Below are 18,699 nucleotides of genomic sequence, written 5' to 3' on the forward strand. Positions count from 1 at the left end.
TTCACTTGAATTAAAGTATGACCATCTTTTATTATCATTTTTATATTAAATCAAACTTTTTCCCTAGATGTTCAGTATGTACAGTCATGAACTGTAACGGAAATGAACGGTAACTGCAGTGGAATCTACAGAAACACACACCCCGTGCTTTCGGGGATGTTGTGGTGGTGACTTAAAAAGGCTGCACATCAGACACGTTCACTGTAACTTCATTAACGGAGCAGAGGAGCGATTTCGTCAGTGTGTCATAAGTCTTGACGGAGGAGAACGGATCCATTTCTAGGGCAGACAGGAGAAAGCCCTGTCCGTGTGGCAGAAACACTGGCGCTGTGGCGTTTTAGGAATATCTCTCTAAAAATAGACTTTCTCTCTCTCACACACACATAGCAGCGCTCCCTCCAGCAGAGTTTCTGTTGCTTTCTTCTTCTTTTTTTTTTTCCGCAGCAGTAAATGTGCCGTTTCTTAGTGTTAATACCAGCTTATTGTCAGATATAACACTTGAACATGTTGTAAGAATATTAAGATTTCTGAATGTGAATCTGACAGCTTTAAATCTCTACTGTTTATACTGTTAACTGTGTGTGTAAGTAAAATGCAAGAATTATCCACAAAATATGTATTTTACTGTTTTACTTTCTAGTCTGACCCCATTGCACCTCATTTTCTTTCTTTTATAAGTGAAAAATTGCACATAGCATGTTGCTCCCCGGATAAACTTTATACCTTCTGCCCACCCAATTTCATGGCGCGCCAATCAGAAAACTCTTCCTGAAGGGCTTAGCTTCTCTAATGGCTGTAGTTTGTCCCTTCTTGTGTCTGTCACGTCGCATTAGCCAGTCAGACAGTGCCGGCCAATTGCCCTGAGAGTTTTTTGGACAGAGAGGATTTGATTGGTTGAAGGCCCTGAGAGCTTTTTGGAGAGAGGGGATTTGATTGGTTGAAGGCCCTGAGCGCTTTTTGGGGAGAGGGGATTTGATTGGTTGAAGGCCCTGAGAGCTTTTTGGAGAGAGGGGATTTGATTGGCCAGTGGCTCTGTTTACTGAAGCAGCACAGTTTATTGGAGAAAGGTTTGAGTGGAGGCATTATTACATAAACATTACAGCGGAAAAAAAGTCAAGAATCAAGAGATGAGTAAGCAGAGAGAACAGTGTTACTCCTCCTCATGGGAGAGAGAGATGGAGACAGAGAGAGAGGGAGAGAGCTTCTGTGTTGTCAATAGGAGTGTATTTATGGCAGTAGCCTGATGCAGCTCTGCAGCAGGGGATGTTCTCCCTCTCTCCTGCCCCCCCCACCCCCAACCCCATCTCTTTCTCTTTCTCTCTCTCTCTCTCCCTCTCTCTCTCTCTCTCTCTCTCTTTCTTTCCATATACATCACACTCTGAGAGGTTTCTGAGCCTGTCCTAGTCTAGCATGTATATTTTTTTGATTCTCTGACACCCCCTGACCCCTGAATGTGTGAATGAGCACTTTGTCCAGAGACAGAAATATCTTCAGAGTTTGTTTGAAATGTTCAGTGGCATCTCATTAATGAGGAGGAATTTGGATGGCTACATGCTCCTGGGTAGCTCTTATGTAGGTCACTGGCACAGTTTAGACCCTGCTGTGTGTGTGTGTGTGTGTGTGTGTGTGTGTGTGCGCGCCCGCGCATGAGTGAATGTTATTATGTTTTATGTGTGCTACATCTGTTTATCAGGGTCATTCTCTTTTTTTATGTGCGCGTTCATGAATGGCTGTAGTTGTATAACAGCCTGTGTGTTCTCTCTCCCCCACCTTGTGTCTCACTCATGATTCAAATGTTCTCATTTAAATCCAATAGGGAACAGAGTCTAACCGCACATCTACTGGCTCTTCACACACAGGTTCCCAGTAAAGAAGCCTGTAAATCTTAGAATGATTCAGTTCACAGCTTAAGGACTGTGTTAAACATGGCCTCAGCATAATGACAGATGTTAGAATGATTGTATCAGAGGAATAGTTTTAGTAGTTCTCTTTCTCTCTCACCCTCTCTATCCTAATTATACTCACTCTTTCACTATAAATCTATAATTTTCCCTTTCTTAAACATTCTTTCTCTCTCTCTCTCTCTCTCTCTCTCTCTTTCTCTCTCCCTCTCTCTCTCTCTCTCTCTCTCTCTCTCTCTTTGTCTTATATTTTCCAAAGACCCTTTTCATCTTTTCCTCACGTGACTCAGTGACCTATTCATAGATTTCTATTCAGTAGCCTGTGTGTGTGTGTGTGTGTGTGTGTGTGTGTGTGTGTGTGTTTACCACTTTCTCACTGCTGTGCTGTGACTCATCTGAGTGACTGTTGTAAAATTTTCACCAGTAGTACTAACAGGAATGAGTTATCAGAGATGTGAATGAAATATGTGGTATCCTTGTGTGCTTTAGCCTTTAAAAGGTTGAAAAGGTATGTTTATGGCAGTGGTTTTCTAATGTCTCTGGTTGGTAGAAGTGTTTTTTTACATGTAACATACAGAATAACAGAAAGTGTCAGAAACCCATCACGGCTGTCAACTGTTCTGGAGTCTCTCTCCTCACACAGTACATTAAGGGTTATGTCGGTAGATTCAGGGTGATATCTGTAGATTGAGGGTTATGTCAGTTGATGAATGGTTATGTCAGTAGATTCATGGTTATGTCAGTAGATTCAGGGTGATATCAGTATATTCAGGGTTATGCCAGTAGATTCAGGGTGATATCAGTAGATTCAAGGTTATGACAGTAGATTCAGAGTTATGTCGGTAGATTCAGGGTTATGCCAGTAGATTCAGGGTGATATCAGTAGATTCAAGGTTATGACAGTAGATTCAGAGTTATGTCGGTAGATTCAGGGTTATGCCAGTAGATTCAGGGTGATATCAGTAGATTCAGGGTGATATCAGTATACTCAGAGTTATGTCAGCAGATTCAGGGTTATGTCAGCAGATTCAGGGTTATGTCATTATATTCAAGGCTATGTCAGTAGATTCAGGGTGATATCAGTAGATTCAGGGTGTCAGTAGTCGTCTCCTGTAGTGAATGCTGGAGCTGTTCCTGTATAAGTACCTGTGTGTTGCTTTGCCCCACAGTGGGAGGAGTCAGTGCACAACACACTTTGGGTTGCCAGCTATGATCACTAGCTGTGGTTGCTTTGGTTGTTTTTCTCTCTCTTCTCTCTTTCTCTCTCTCTGTCTCTCTCTCTCTATTCTATCTGTCTGTTTCTCTCTCTCTCTCTCTCTGTCTCCCCCCCCCCCTCTCTCTCTGTCTCTCTCCCTCGCTCTCCAGTCTCTTGTGAACTGTGATGACGTAAAGACGATACATGCTGAGGGAAACACAATGTTTCCCTCACACACTCATACAAGCTCTATATCCCAGGAACACCGCACATTGCACAGTGTCTCAGATCACTAACATTAACAAGGGCATAACTACACACCCACACAAATCTACACACACCAGCTCTTATTTATCAGAGACTGATTGGTGATGACGTGAAAATACTGATGTAAAATACCCAAATGTCTCTCTGAACAGTGATTTACAGAAATAAATTACATAACAAGGTTGTATATGTAGCCATGACTGCATGCACAAACTCGTCAATGGTTTAAATTCCAGTTAAATGTTAACATGGGTTAGATAACAGCAGTTCTGTTTTTCATAAGGAGTTCTATAAAACAGGAGATGTTGTGCCTTGTCATGTACAGTCATTCGGTGTGTTGGTAAAGGTCACACAGTGACATTATGATGACTTTATGCCAGAGCTTTCAAACCCATAACTGAATGATTTTCTGTCAGTGACACAGTGATGTATGGATGACCGTATGACAGAGAATGTCAGCGGCACCATATAGATCACCACATGAGAGTAAGTGTGGGTTACACCGTATGACGCTAGTAAGTGCTGCTGTCTGAGGGCTCCGAGTGGTCCTATGGTGCAGTAGGGAAATGTGCCTTGTCATGTTTTAAAAATGACCCAGAAATCAGAGGCAGACTCAGTGCTTATGTAAGGCTAAAAATTAATACGACTCACTACACACACAGTCGTAAAGCTGCTCTCCTTTCACTGATCTAGAAAAAACCCTATCACCATGTCTGTGGACGGACAAGGTCTGTCTTTTTTTTTCCTCTCGGATTTTTCCCGTGGTTACTTGTGATTCGGATGTATGCAAAATGTTTTGCCACAGTGAAAGAAAACAAGTGTTTTGTATTTAAACTGAAATCACTGGAATTATTCTGATGTATGTCTATGCAGTGTTTCTGTTAACACCATGAGAAAGAGTCTGTGTGTGTTTGTGTGTGTGACAGAGTGAGAGAGTCTGTGTGTGTTTGTGTGTGTGAGACAGTGACAGAGTATGTGTGTGTTTGTGAGTGAGAGTGTCTGTGTGTGTCTGTATGTGAGTTTGCACACGTAGGTCTGTAAGAGAGTGAGAGAGGGTCTATGTTTGTCTGTGTGTCTGTGTGTATGTTTGTGTGCGTGTGTGTGCATGTGTGTTTAGTGGACATTACGGAGCCTAACAGGCTACTGGCTCCTTTCAGACTGGATGGTGTTAGTGGACGTGTAATTCCACTCCTTATCCATGCACGGCGGGAATTAGATCCGTCCTCCCGCAGGAGCACAGGCTGCCACGGGTCTTTGATCCTACTCCTCCTCGCCTCTAATCCCATTTTGCCAGAGCTCTTAGCCCTCATTTTGTGCTCTCTCACTGCTGCTCACTTAGTGCTGGATTCCTGGCGTGTTTTCAGGAGGCTTCTGGGCCTTGTCAGGTCTTTACGTGCCCTGTGAGGAGGCGTCGTCCCTGTTCCATCGGCAGGTTGTAATGTGTGTGAACCTGCCTGCTACTGAGGAAATGCTTGGAGATGGGACTGTGGCGCTGTGAAGAATCAAAGGAAATGTGGAAATCTCTTTCTGGGTCTGGAAAGAGAAGGAGAAAGATCAACTTAATCTATTAAACGAGCAGAACAAATTGTAGTAGTTACAGAATATGTGTGTGTGTGTGTGTGTGTGTGTGTGACTGTATAAGTGTGAATGAGCGTTTGTGTGTGTGTGCATGTGTAACGCATGTGCGCATGTGTAACTCTGTGTGTGTGTGTGTGTGTGTGTGTGTGTGTGTGTGTGTGTGTGTGTGTGTGTGTGTATGTGTGTGTGCACGTGTGTTTGTGTTCACATGTGTACCTGTGTCTGTGTGTCTGTGTGTGTGTATGAATGTGCATGTGTGAGTATGTATGAATGTGCTTGTGTGTGTGTGTGTGTGTGTGTGTGTGTGTGTGTCTGTGTGCGCATGCGTGTATGTGTGTGTGTCCTCGTCTTGTGATATTACAGACTAATCATCTCATCTGCAGTGAGAGGTGTAGAAAAATGCATGAACTCAGTTGTTTGTTTGTTTTATTGTTTGTTTGGCTGCTCAATCTAAATTACAAAAGTCAAAATTCCAGTTAACTCTAAACATTTGAGGAGCAGACAAATTATGCAGACGGCAATGTTTTGCTGCATATCTAATGCCTTTTTTGCATTTAGAAATAAGCAGTGTATTATCGTAACAATACCTGTACATTAATACAGGTACCAACGCATTTATTTATAACAGTGCATTTATATCAGTACCAATATAGTTATACCAGTGCATTCATACAGTACCAATATACTGACACCATTAAATTAATATCAGTACATTTATAACAGTGGCAGTACATTTATAACAGTACATTTATAACAATAACAGTACATTTATAACAGTACATTTGTAACAGTTACAGTACATTTATAACAATACACGTACATTTATAACAGTAACAGTACATTTGTAACAGTGACAGTACATTTATAACAACATCAGTACATTTATAACAGTAACAGTACATTTGCAACAGTAGCAGCACATTTATAACAACATCAGTACATTTATTACAGTACTTTTATAACAGTAACAGTTCATTTATAACAGTACATTTATAACAGTTCATTAGCAGCAGTCCATTTATAACAATAACAGTGCATCTGTAACAGTAACAGTCCATTTATAACAGTAACAGTCCATTTATAACAGTAACAGTGTCTCTGTAACAGTAACAGTCCATTTATAACAGTAACAGTGCATCTGTAACAGTAACAGTCCATTTATAACAGTAACAGTGCATCTGTAACAGTAACAGTCCATTTATAACAGTAACAGTGCATCTGTAACAGTAACAGTCCATTTATAACAGTAACAGTGCATCTGTAACAGTAACAGTCCATTTATAACAGTAACAGTGCATCTGTAACAGTAACAGTGCATCTGTAACAGTAACAGTGTCTCTTTGTTTGTTCCCACAGCTCTTCAGAGAAGTTCGCATAATGAAGATTTTAAATCATCCAAATATAGGTAATTACTCACAGTCAGTTCTCCACATATATTCCCTGGATATGGTTAACTTATAGCAGACTGATTGTACGCATGTTATCAGTAATGTTATGGAGAGCCATCAGTGAAAATTTACAGTTCAAAACATGAATAGTTGTTATATACTTATACTGAAATGGGAGGATCGCCCCCCCCTCTCTCTCTCTCACACACACACACATGCACACACTCACTCACTCTTTCTCAGTACCATTCACTAAACTTCATAAGCGTGACTGTAATATGTACACTTTTACCAAAGTAGATCATTGTTATTACAGTACATGTTAATAGTGACTCTCACTCTCTCTCTCTCTCTCTCTCTCTCTCTCTCTCTCTCTCTCATTGTTAGATCATTGTTATTGCCGTACATGTTAATAGTGACTCTCTCTCTCTCTCTCTCTCTCTCTCTCTCCTTTATCATTTCTCTTTCTCTCTTGTTTGTCCCTTTATTCACCCTTTACTACTTTGATTCCAGTGAAACTGTTTGAAGTCATTGAGACAGAGAAAACCCTGTACCTAGTGATGGAGTATGCCAGTGGAGGTGAGTACAGAGAGCAGTCATTTAAAGAGAGAAGACATCTGTTCTCTTAATCTCACAACAAACAGAAAACCTTCAAAACGGACAAGCATACATCCATGTTAATTTCACACAACACTGACAAAAAAACTAGTGGTCATCCAAACACTGTACTGTATTAAAAAAATCACTGTTCCTTGGCAGAGTCAACCCATTTTAACGACATAAATATCAGTAAAGTTCGCTGTACTATTCAGCAGGTGCTTACTGGCTGGTGCCAACAGTAAACTCATCCAAAATTGCACTGTTGTTAAGGGACCTTTGACTCAGCTTTAGAAACATCTCTCTTCCTGTGGCAGGTGAGGTGTTTGACTACCTAGTGGCTCACGGAAGAATGAAAGAAAAAGAAGCCCGAGCGAAATTTCGACAGGTGCGTTTTAGATCCAGATTACACAGAAAACATTCACTTCTGATCCTTCCTCAGTTCCCATTCTGGTGGTAGTTCTGTGGATATTCCACAGCACAGCTGCTGCATCCATCCATGTCACACTGCCACCTAGTGGACATGAGAGGCACAAAAGACTGATATGAAACAGTGACATTCAGAAGAGGTGGGTTTTTCTGAATGAAAGGCATTCTGAATGAGACTGATTGTCTTTAAACCTCTCTGCACCGTGGCTGTTAAGTAGCCTGGGTTAGCTGTGGTGAGGGAGCACACACTGCTGCTGTGGAGTAGTTAGAGAGAGAGCCCATTTCCTGTGACTCACAGAAGGTGTAAATCAGAAAGCCTTCCTCTCTCTGAGCACTGTCAACTGGCTCTGAACACACAGAAGGATCAGACAGCTTTACACAGGGGGAGGTGAATCAGGGTACGGACACGGAGGAGGTGGAAGAGGAAGAGGAGGAGGTACGACATGCCTCAGATAGACAGTGTGTATCCGTAACACCTCGCTCTCTCACACACACACACACACACACACACACACACACACTCCTGCCATACATCTGCTAGCTCAGGAAGCGGCTCTCTGAGCGGAACCAGAAATGTCTTCACTGTAAGGAAGGTTTAAATTTATTTAGCACACACAACAGATTGATGACATGATGAGCATCGCACCAATAATATATTGAATATTTATGTCTGTTTGCCAATATGTGGTGAGGAACGATTGGCTCAAACTTAAGCCAGAAACCTGGTCACAGTAAAAGTGTCAAAGACACTGTGTAATGTCGCTGAGAAGGAGAGTTATGTTAATCAGTATGTGTGTGTGTGTGTGTGTGTGTGTGTACCTGTCGTCTTTCAGATCGTCTCCGCTGTGCAATACTGTCATCAGAAAAGGATTGTACACAGAGATCTCAAGGTAAGAGGTTGACTGAAGCTGTGGTTAAATATGAGATTATTAACTATGAGATTATTAATTATGATATTAATAACTATGAGATTGTGAGTTAACTAAGAGCTGCTCTGTCACCTGGTCACCACTTAGCAGTCAGCAGCGATGCCTCATGAACCCAAATGGAGGTTAACTTGACATCCAATCAGATCTAATGCTTTGCAGCATTGAAAACTCTGTGAATCACAACCCTCCTTTTCTTTAAGAGAATGAACCGGCAGGCTGGTTCTCTGTTCTCTCTTCCCAGGCAGAGAATTTGCTGTTGGATGCTGATATGAACATTAAGATAGCAGACTTTGGTTTCAGTAACGAGTTTACAGTGGGGAGTAAACTGGACACGTTCTGCGGAAGTCCTCCATATGCAGCACCCGAACTCTTCCAGGGGAAGAAATACGACGGCCCAGAGGTGGACGTGTGGAGTTTAGGGGTCATTCTGTACACCCTCGTCAGCGGATCTCTGCCTTTCGATGGCCAGAACTTAAAAGTAATTTTCAAAGTCTTGTTGTTGAACTGACATCCTCATACGCATGCTTTGGTCATTTAAAGACTATTAGCTGGGGCATGTCTCCATCTGTGTGTGTGTGTGTGTGTGTGTGTGTGTGCGTGCATGTGCGTGTATACGTATGTGTGTGTGCATGCATGTGTGTGTGTATGTGTATGTGTGTGTGTGTGTTTAATTTGCTGTACTTTTCACCATGTAGGAGTTGAGAGAGCGGGTGCTGAGGGGGAAGTATCGGATCCCGTTCTACATGTCAACAGACTGTGAAAACCTACTTAAGAAACTCCTGGTGCTGAATCCTGTCAAACGTGGTAGTTTAGAGGTGAATTTACTTTTTTTTTTTTTCAACAGCTTCATCTAACAACAAATGCCCCTCAAATTTCATTATGAGCAAAAACACACACCTGACAGTTCATCTGCAACTTCAGCAGCCTTTTGGCTCTGTGCCTGAGATCGCTTTGAAAGTGACTTTCTCGAGAGGCCGATTTTCAGAATGAAAAATGTGCGCCCTTTTCTGCTAGGGACCAACCATCTTAAACCTTTTTCTATCAAGACTCTTATGTCGTTTTTATCATGGACATTTTCCTAATTTCACGTTTTCTGTTCTTTTATATGACGTACTTTATATGTGTGTGTGTGTCTGTGTTTGCCTTCAGCAAATCATGAAGGACAGGTGGGTGAATGTGGATCATGAGGAAGAGGAGCTGAAACCGTACATTCAGCCTGAACCTGATTTCAGTGACACAAAGAGAATAGGTCAGTACTCACTGCCCCTCCCGCCCTTCAGAACACAGCCAGAAATGGATTCTGAACATACCTGTGTGGACACTGTTTTTTCCCACAGTGTACAGGCAAGCTTCTGTTATAGAATATGCTTCACCAAATCCCTTAATGACCAGGTTTGGTCACCTCACACAAAGTGTGTGTGTTCATGTGTGTGTGTGCATGTGTGTGTGTTTGTGTGTGTGTTCATGTGTATGTGTGTGTGCATGTGTGCGTGTGCATGTGTTTGTGTGTGTGTGTGTGTGTGCCTTTGTGTTTTTCTCTGTGTATCTGTGTATGTGTACCATCTGCTGGTGAGTATGGGTATTGCAGTCTCTGCACTGATGGTGATGTCATGCCAGTGCGCTGTGTTCTCAGATCTGATGGTGACTATGGGCTATGCTAAGGATGAGATCACAGAATCTCTGCTGGGACAGAAGTACGATGAGGTCATGGCGACTTACCTCCTGCTGGGCAGAAAACCTCCAGAGGTCAGTGTATTAGAGAATCACTGTCCTCTCCACTTACTGAGCACACACAACACCACTGCATGTTAGAGTGTCTCCATTTCAGCACTACCTTCTTTTCACAGCTTATTCAGCTGTGTCATGCTATGTCCTGCTTTGTTGTCCAGTCAGAATAAATGAAACCCATGCAGAACAACCCTCTGATCTTTACTGTACTGCAAAGTCAGAACATTGTAGATTACCTTGCCTCAAGGCAACATTTTACACATTAACTAATCAGAGAAGCATTTTTCATTACTGTAATGAGTGATCTCCCATGATGACTTCATATCTCCCTCTTTTTCCCACTCTGCGTTTCTCTCTGTCCCACTGGACTGATGTTGCCGTACTGGTGGCTATGCCGAGGTGAAAGATGTTATTGATTTCCTGTTAAAGATCAGCTCTCTCAGAGCTGGACTCAACACTGCCTCTCATGCTGGGTGCTGATGTCGAATGTCATATCGGCGGCATTGTTCAGCTGGCTGCTACCCCACGACTGTCTCTGGTAGACAGATTGGAGTGTTAGGAAAAGGGGAAGCTGTATTTAGCTGGGAGGCCAGAGGCAGCCAAGACATGACGCTTTCCATATGCTGGTGTAGACCATCAGCGTTGTCTCTGTGCCAAACAGCCTGATGTCAGGAGAAACCCAGCTGATCTCTCCCTGTCTGTCTGTTTGTTTCGCTGGCTCTCTGACACCTCACTGGTTCTCTGGCACTAATCTCATAATCCATGAAGCTATGCTTTCTGTCCACCTGATGGAAACTTTCACAGACAAATACGTCAGTGGAGAGTCTCAGAATGTGGTTCTCTCTTCCTCTGGATGTTTGTTAAGCTGGTGTCATTGGCACTTTTTCTCCTTCTGTGTCTACAGTTTGAAGGGAGCGAGCCCATGTCAAACATCAACCTGTGTCAAAGGCCACGACCCAGCAGTGACTTCAACAACAGCTCCACCCATTCCCCCACCCACCCCAAGGTTCAGCGCAGCATATCAGCCACTCAGAAACAGCAACGGAGGTTCAGCGACCACGGTGAGCATGTTTCTCAGCTCTGTGACCGTGCTGTGGACAGTGAGCGTGTTTCTCTGTTCTGTGACCGTGCTGTGGACAGTGAGCGTGTTTCTCTGTTCTGTGACCATGCTGTGGACAGTGAGCGTGTTTCTCTGTTCTGTGACCATGCTGTGGACAGTGAGCGTGTTTCTCTGTTCTGTGACCATGCTGTGGACAGTGAGCGTGTTTCTCTGCTCTGTGACCATGCTGTGGACAGTGAGCGTGTTTCTCTGTTCTGTGAGCGTGCTGTGGACAGTGAGCGTGTTTCTCTGTTCTGTGACCATGCTGTGGACAGTGAGTGTGTTTCTCTGTTCTGTGAGTGGTGTGCTGTGGACAGTGAGCGTGTTTCTCTGCTCTGTGACCATGCTGTGGACAGTGGGCATGTTTCTCTGCTCTGTGACCATGCTGTGGACAGTGAGCGTGTTTCTCTGTTCTGTGAGCGTACTGTGGACAGTGAGCGTGTTTCTCTGTTCTGTGACCATGCTGTGGACAGTGAGCGTGTTTCTCTGTTCTGTGAGTGGTGTGCTGTGGACAGTGGGCGTGTTTCTCTGCTCTGTGACCATGCTGTGGACAGTGAGCGTGCTTCTCTGTTCTGTGAGCGGTGTGCTGTGGACAGTGGGCATGTTTCTCTGTTCTGTGAGCGTGCTGTGGACAGTGAGCGTGCTTCTCTGTTCTGTGACCATGCTGTGGACAGTGAGCGTGCTTCTCTGTTCTGTGACCATGCTGTGGACAGTGAGCGTGTTTCTCTGTTCTGTGAGCGTGCTGTGGACAGTGAGCATGTTTCTTTGCTCTGTGACCATGCTGTGGACAGTGAGTGTGTTTCTCTGTTCTGTGAGTGGTGTGCTGTGGACAGTGGGCATGTTTCTCTGCTCTGTGACCATGCTGTGGACAGTGGGCATGTTTCTCTGTTCTGTGACCATGCTGTGGACAGTGAGCGTGTTTCTCTGTTCTGTGAGCGTGCTGTGGACAGTGAGCGTGCTTCTCTGTTCTGTGACCATGCTGTGGACAGTGAGCGTGTTTCTCTGTTCTGTGAGCGTACTGTGGACAGTGAGCATGTTTCTTTGCTCTGTGACCATGCTGTGGACAGTGAGTGTGTTTCTCTGTTCTGTGAGTGGTGTGCTGTGGACAGTGGGCATGTTTCTCTGCTCTGTGACCATGCTGTGGACAGTGGGCATGTTTCTCTGTTCTGTGAGCGGTGTGCTGTGGCAGTGAGTGTGTTTCTCTACTCTGTGAGTGTGCTGATGACAGTGAGGGTCGCTTTTAGCTCTGTGAGCATATCTGGCAGAATGGTATATCACTAGATACTGTCTTCTGTCTTGACTTGGCTCTCCATTGCTCTTCATTTGCTTTCTGTATTTGCTATTTTGTTATGTTCACTTTATTATCATAAATGTTAAATAATGTAAGGTTTCGTTTTAGGTTAGTGTCTTAACATTTGCAGAATGTTGGTTTTTTTTGTACATGCATCAGTGATTGTTTCATGGGTGTATGTATTTATATGCATTGTATGTGTGTGTGTGTGTGTGTGTGTGATCTCTCAGTGGGACCAACCATCCCAGCGGCTGTGTCCTACACTAAGCGTGCTCAGGCAAACAGTGTGGAGAGTGAGCAGAAGGAGGACTGGGATGCCTCACACAAGCTGGTCAGCTCCTGCTCCAAGAGTGAAGTGCCCGCCTCTCCGCTGGGCGTCCAGGAGAGGAAGAAATCAGCTGCAGCTGCAGGGGTAAGACTCTCTACACTCCCCACAGTACACTGCTGCACTGCCAACTAAGGTACTGTTCATTCACAGATTAGTATTCAAATCATTACTCTTCTACATTTTAAATTAGTACTGCACTCAGTATACCGCTGCATTTGAATTTAGTACTGAACTCAGTATACTGCTGCATTTTAAATTTCTACTGAATCAGTATACTGCTGCATTTTAAATTAGTACTGAACTCAGTATACTGCTGCATTTGAATTAAGTACTGAACTCAGTATGCTGCTGCATTTGAAATTAGTGCTGAGTCAGTATACCGCTGCATTTTAAATTAGTACTGAACTCAGTATGCTGCTGCATTTGAATTTAGCACTGAACTCAGTATATTGCTGCATTTGAATTTAGTACTGAACTCAGTATACTGGTGCATTTTAAATTAGTACTGAATCAGTATGCTGCTGCATTTGAATTTAGTACTGAACTCAGTATACTGGTGCATTTTAAATTAGTACTGAATCAGTATGCTGCTGCATTTTAAATTAGTATTCAGAGATTTCTGCTACTACTGATTCTCACGGTTCTAGAGCCTCGCACATGTGAACCAAGTAAGGAATTGGCGTTCTCCCTATCTCTCTCTTTCTCTCTCCAATACCTCTGTTATTCTTATTCTCTCCTCCTCTTTGTCACTGTGTTGTCTTTTAGAGGAATGCAAAACCTGAGACCTACAAAATCTGAAGCAAACAAAACGATGACATTTACACTGAGAGTCAATACTGTTGCCTCTTTACTTTCTTTCTTCCAGAGTAATGGAGGAATGGCCCGCAGGAACACATATGTGTGTGAACGCTCCACTGATCGCTACTCAGCCATTCCTAATGGCAAAGACAGCAGGTAATCTAAATCCCTGAATTTTACACTGATCTCAGGTCAGAGTCAATCTCTCACATAATGACTTATCACTTCCTTCGTTATGCAAGAATTTCTTCACCTGTTGAGAAGAGCTTATTCTCATGGAATTGCATGTCTTTACAACCACACCTTACCTCTGCCTCATGTACTGTAGAATATGAATTCTCCCTCTCTCTCTCTCTCTCTCTCTCTCTCCTACTTATTCACACTGTCTCTTTTTCACTCTCTCTCTCTCGCTCTCTCTGTGTCTCTCTCTCTCCAGTCTGACAGAGGTGTCTGGGAGCACAGCGTCTGCCCCGGGGGCGTCGTCAGCCCTGGGCTCTACACGGCCCAGACATGTGAAGTCCACATCAGCCCCGGGACACTCCTCTAAAAGCACACTTCCCCCCATAGAGGACAACAGCGAGTACAAATCAGGGTGAGGAGATTTGTCAGCACATGTTGGCGGAACTCCAATTCCCACAATACATCTGTCTCATGAACAAGGTCTGGGAGGTTTGGCTTGGCAGAGGTTTAAATTATGTTCCAGTTAAACTTTGGTTACATCTTGGCATAGTGTTGAAGTATTGGCGCTTTCAACTTCACCAGACCAAATGAGATCATTCACTTTAAAGTCAGGCTTAAGGTTTGGAGGAGAAATTGGTACAGAAACATTGAAAACAGCCCTGCTATTTTAATGTATTCTTGCCTGTCCATACTTAGACAGTCACATCTTTTCTGTAACACTTTTTGGTCATTTGAAGGTCCTGGTCAAGTAGTGTCAAATGACTGGTCAGTCACGTTACGTATGAAATCTCATGTGACAGAGAAGTCCACTGATATAATGAAAAGAGAGACAGGGTGAAAGTATGGGACAGGACATTTTGCTTTTCACATTAGATTATTATTACACAAGTCTACTGTACCTCAGGTCCTCCTGCAGGTTCTCCTAGAACAGAGAGAAAAGAAACACTGTTACACATGGAAAAGAGAGCTTTTGGAACAGTGTTGCAAAGACAATTTTGGACATTATAGAAGCCGATGGATTCTGCAGACAGATGCTGTTCATACACTTACACTGTTTCTCTTTATGATGATGTTCTAAACAGTCCCTGTTGGCACATTTTTCTATGTCTGTCTCATTGTAAGGTAGAAAAATCTCTGTTAAAGTCATGGCTCACAGCTCAATGTGAATGTTATGCTGTCCTATCGTTATTTTGTTTGGGACAGATCCACTGCTCCGCTCTGTCTGTAGAGAGCAAAAATGTTCGATTTTGGAGATTTTTAGCTCTGTAGGAACTGAAGCCTAAGCAGTCTTTAAGTAGACGGATTATTTCTTTACACTGTGCTGTGGAAGGCCTTGGAATGTGTTTTGAGTGTTTTTCATACACACTTTTGCACAATTTGTTTAATATAACCAGAAAAAAAAAATTTAGTTAATAAATCCAGGAAATAAATGCCGTCTGGATCAGTCCAATTGAAAGCACACTGAGGACATGGCATTGATGAAGTGTTTGTGGGGCTGTTCATTGTTGATTGGTCATTTTGCGAGAACCAACTTATATCAAGATGAACCTCTGAGACAGTGGGGATGATTGTGTTTATTTCTCAGAGTGACTTCTTGCTCTCTGCTTCTAGTCTTCTCTCTCTGACTAACCTCCTTTTTACCTCATATGAAACTCACTAATTCCTCCCCCAAATGAGCACTCTTCCACACAGTCCTTGTCCTGTTTCTTTCTCTAATGTTTCTGTTGATATTTTAAGAACCGTTTTAAATATTCTGTCTGTGTTGTGTTAAGCTGTCGGTGTATTGTGTATGTTGTGTTGAAGGTCTGCTTCGCATGCTCCGTCCACCTCCCCCTCTGCCCACAGCATCACCACCCCAGAGAGAACGCGTTTCCCCAGGGGGAGCTCCAGCCGGAGCACCTTCCACGGAGCCCAGCTCCGGGACCGCCGCAGCGCCGTCTACAACGGCCCCCCAGCCTCGCCCACCCTCTCCCATGACACAGGGGCTCTCACACAGGCACGCAGGGGCACGTCCACCGGCATCATCAGCAAGATTACTTCCAAATTTGTTCGCAGGTCAGTGACTTCCCAGCCATTTGTTCATTTACTACAAACACACACACACACACACACACGCTTACTAGGTTCTGACCTGCTTACCAGTTCATTCTTGCATGAAATTACTTGCTTTCATTCACTCCGTTACCCATTCTTCCCTTTATCTGTGCAGTTCCCACTGTTACACACAAATACACAAGCACTCACATGCACACGCGCAGACACACACACACACACACTCACACATGCTCAGTGCACTCACATACTCTACCCACACAAAAGCTGACCTCTCACTGCATGAACAATGGAGGTCTTTTCTCTGAGACTACACTACATTAGTCCCGTCACACACACACTGTGGGTCTCTACTTCACTGTTCATATAACACACTGTGGGTCCCTGGTTCACTGTTCATATAACACACACTGTGGGTCCCTACTTCACTGTTCATATAACACACACTGTGGTTCCTTACTTCACTGTTCATATAACACACACTGTGGGTCCTTACTTCACTGTTCATATAACACTCTGTGGGTCCCTGGTTCACTGTTCATATAACACACACTGTGGGTCTCTACTTCACTGTTCATATAACACACACTGTGGGTCTCTACTTCACTGTTCATATAACACACACTGTGGGTCCCTGGTTCACTGTTCATATAACACACACTGTGGGTCCCTACTTCACTGTTCATATAACACACACTGTGGGTCTCTACTTCACTGTTCATATAACACACACTGTGGGTCTCTACTTCACTGTTCATATAACACACACTGTGGTTCCCTACTTCACTGTTCATATAACACACACTGTGGGTCTCTACTTCACTGTTCATATAAGAGACATCCATCCTGTCCTCTTGGGTGTGTGTGTGTGTGTGTGTGTGTGTGCAGGGCTGGCGTGCATGATGCCTGGGCCTGAGACAAAATTATTTCAACAGGCCCCTGCCCCCAGCTCAATGAGTATGGATCACTCTCTCTCCTGGGCCCCCTGGGCCGAGCCTGGGACAGCTTCCCCGGTTGTCCCCCCCAGAAGCTGGGCCTGTGTGTGTGTGTGATAATGTTAATGTCATGTTTTCAGGGGGCCAAAGAACATAAATATGAGTCAAATGTGTCATATAGACACATGGAAGTAGAAGCTGAATGAGTTGTAATGGTGTAACTTGCCATCTGCTCTGATGTTTATGACAAGTAAATTCTTCATTCAGGATCTAAACACTACGACCCTTTTCAGCCATGAAGATCCACTCCATATCAAATGAAACCTCATTGTTCTCATTCTCTTTCATTATAGAACTTTGTCTTTCAGGTCCTCCGTGAGGTAGGAGAACATTCCAGAATGATGCGTGTGTTTTTTTCCCTGTTTTTGCTCATATTGTGTCCCTACTTTCTAAATGAGCACTTAATCAAAATTAAAGAAAAACTGCCCTGTTTAACTCCTTTGCCCCCTGCCCCTCTCTGCTCCGCTCTCCATGGGTCAGACATTGCCTGTCGTAATACTGCCCCCCTCCCCAATGCCCCGCGCAGCCCCCACCACACAGCCCCTGCTCTGACTGGACTGTTACGAGACCCCTGTAAAACATGCCCTCTGCTCTCTCCAGCCGTGACCTGGAATAACCCAGCTTGACTTGCCTGCCTCCCTCAGAACAACACTCAGGGGTTTGTTCTTTTGACCGATGACATTTAAACACATGGTGGTGGACTCAGATCACATGGCGTTTCCAGGCACGATGTTTTGATGCATTAGGCATGGCTGTGGATTAACACTCTGAATATAGGTTTTGGGACTGGTCTATAGACTGTCTTGGTCTGCTGTAATTTGTATACATGTGTGCATGTGTATGTGTGTGTGTGTGTGTGTGTGTTCACGCGTGCGTGTGCGGGCGTGTGTATGTGCATGTGTGTGCGTGCGCGCATGTGTATGTGTGTGCGCACGCGCGCGCGTGTGTATGTCTGTGTGTGTGTGTTGGGTTTATGTGTGCGTGTGTGTGTGTTGTGTTTATGTGTGTGTGTGTGTGAGTTGTGCTCGTATGTGTGTTGGTGTTTCCATCATTTTGCTGTATCTCTGAATTGTATGCTTTGATTGTGTTTGAGGGCTCCGAGTGAAGGTGAGGCCAGCGGCAGAACAGATCCTACAAGGTGAGGATGTCCCCCCAAACGCCTCACTCTAAACAGGCACCCAAACGCTGTGTGTGTGTGGTGTGTCTGTGTGTGTGTTTGTGTGTGTTCTGTCGTGTCTCTCTGTACAGTATTTGTGTGACTGTGTTTTAACATCTTAGAAACGTTTACTTGGCATCTCTATGTTCCTCCCTCATTCCATAGCCATTGTAGTGTAATCACTGTGTGAAGAAGTCAGCAGGTTCATCTGTTTGTCTCAGCAGAGACTTTCTGCATGCTGTCTGAAATATTCAGTCTGAGTTCACAGAGCTGATTTGAATTTGGTCATGTGGGTTTGTACTCTGCTTCACTGGAAAGAGCAGGCTTTATCAGGCATCAGTATGGAAAGGCTTTTTTTCCATTTTGATTATGTGAGCAGAGTTCATGTCATGAAAACCTTGCCCTTCTAACTGAACTCTGTTGGCCCAACTGACAGCTGTTACTGTTGTTGTTGCAAAAGACAGAACATCTAATAAGACACATAAGCAAAATAATTCAAAACATGCATCACACATCATCCAGTGATATGATATTTATAGTACTCACTTTGATAGTGTAAACACTGTTGTCTTTATAATGAGATGCAACTGAAAGTGCATTCAGGTTTTTTTTTACTATGGCCTGATTGATCCCAGAATAATATAAATGAGCTATAATATTTCCCATTGCAAAACTAGCTGCGTTCACATTGCATTTGGACCAGGTTTATTTTTGAAGTTGTGCAGGGAGTCCAACAAAAAATCCTGTAGTAAGATCAAAAAACGTGTTGCTGCATTAAAAGCAAGAGA

The 18,699-nt window shown here is 43.7% G+C and overlaps 1 protein-coding gene across 8 annotated transcripts in view; it reads left to right on the top strand.

The window, feature by feature from the left end:
* Positions 1–18,699, top strand: part of LOC115809073 (serine/threonine-protein kinase MARK1-like) — a 34,278-nt gene that overhangs the window by 14,501 nt on the left and 1,078 nt on the right. The window contains exons 4-18 of one of the 8 annotated variants that reach the window (XM_030770556.1): positions 6,298–6,346; positions 6,843–6,908; positions 7,244–7,314; positions 8,189–8,245; positions 8,526–8,762; positions 8,980–9,099; positions 9,434–9,533; positions 9,918–10,030; positions 10,917–11,094; positions 12,633–12,814; positions 13,596–13,684; positions 13,965–14,120; positions 15,512–15,763; positions 17,049–17,075; positions 17,849–17,893. In XM_030770556.1, the coding sequence (XP_030626416.1) occupies positions 6,298–6,346; positions 6,843–6,908; positions 7,244–7,314; positions 8,189–8,245; positions 8,526–8,762; positions 8,980–9,099; positions 9,434–9,533; positions 9,918–10,030; positions 10,917–11,094; positions 12,633–12,814; positions 13,596–13,684; positions 13,965–14,120; positions 15,512–15,763; positions 17,049–17,075; positions 17,849–17,893 (1,742 nt within the window). Of the gene's footprint in view, positions 1–6,297; positions 6,347–6,842; positions 6,909–7,243; positions 7,315–8,188; positions 8,246–8,525; positions 8,763–8,979; positions 9,100–9,433; positions 9,534–9,917; positions 10,031–10,916; positions 11,119–12,632; positions 12,839–13,595; positions 13,685–13,964; positions 14,121–15,511; positions 15,764–17,048; positions 17,076–17,848; positions 17,894–18,699 lie in introns of all 8 variants that reach the window. The other 7 variants (XM_030770558.1, XM_030770557.1, XM_030770559.1 and 4 more) reach the window with 7 other exon arrangements.

The sequence above is a fragment of the Chanos chanos genome, chromosome 4 (assembly GCF_902362185.1).
Source record: "Chanos chanos chromosome 4, fChaCha1.1, whole genome shotgun sequence".
NCBI lineage: Eukaryota > Metazoa > Chordata > Actinopteri > Gonorynchiformes > Chanidae > Chanos > Chanos chanos.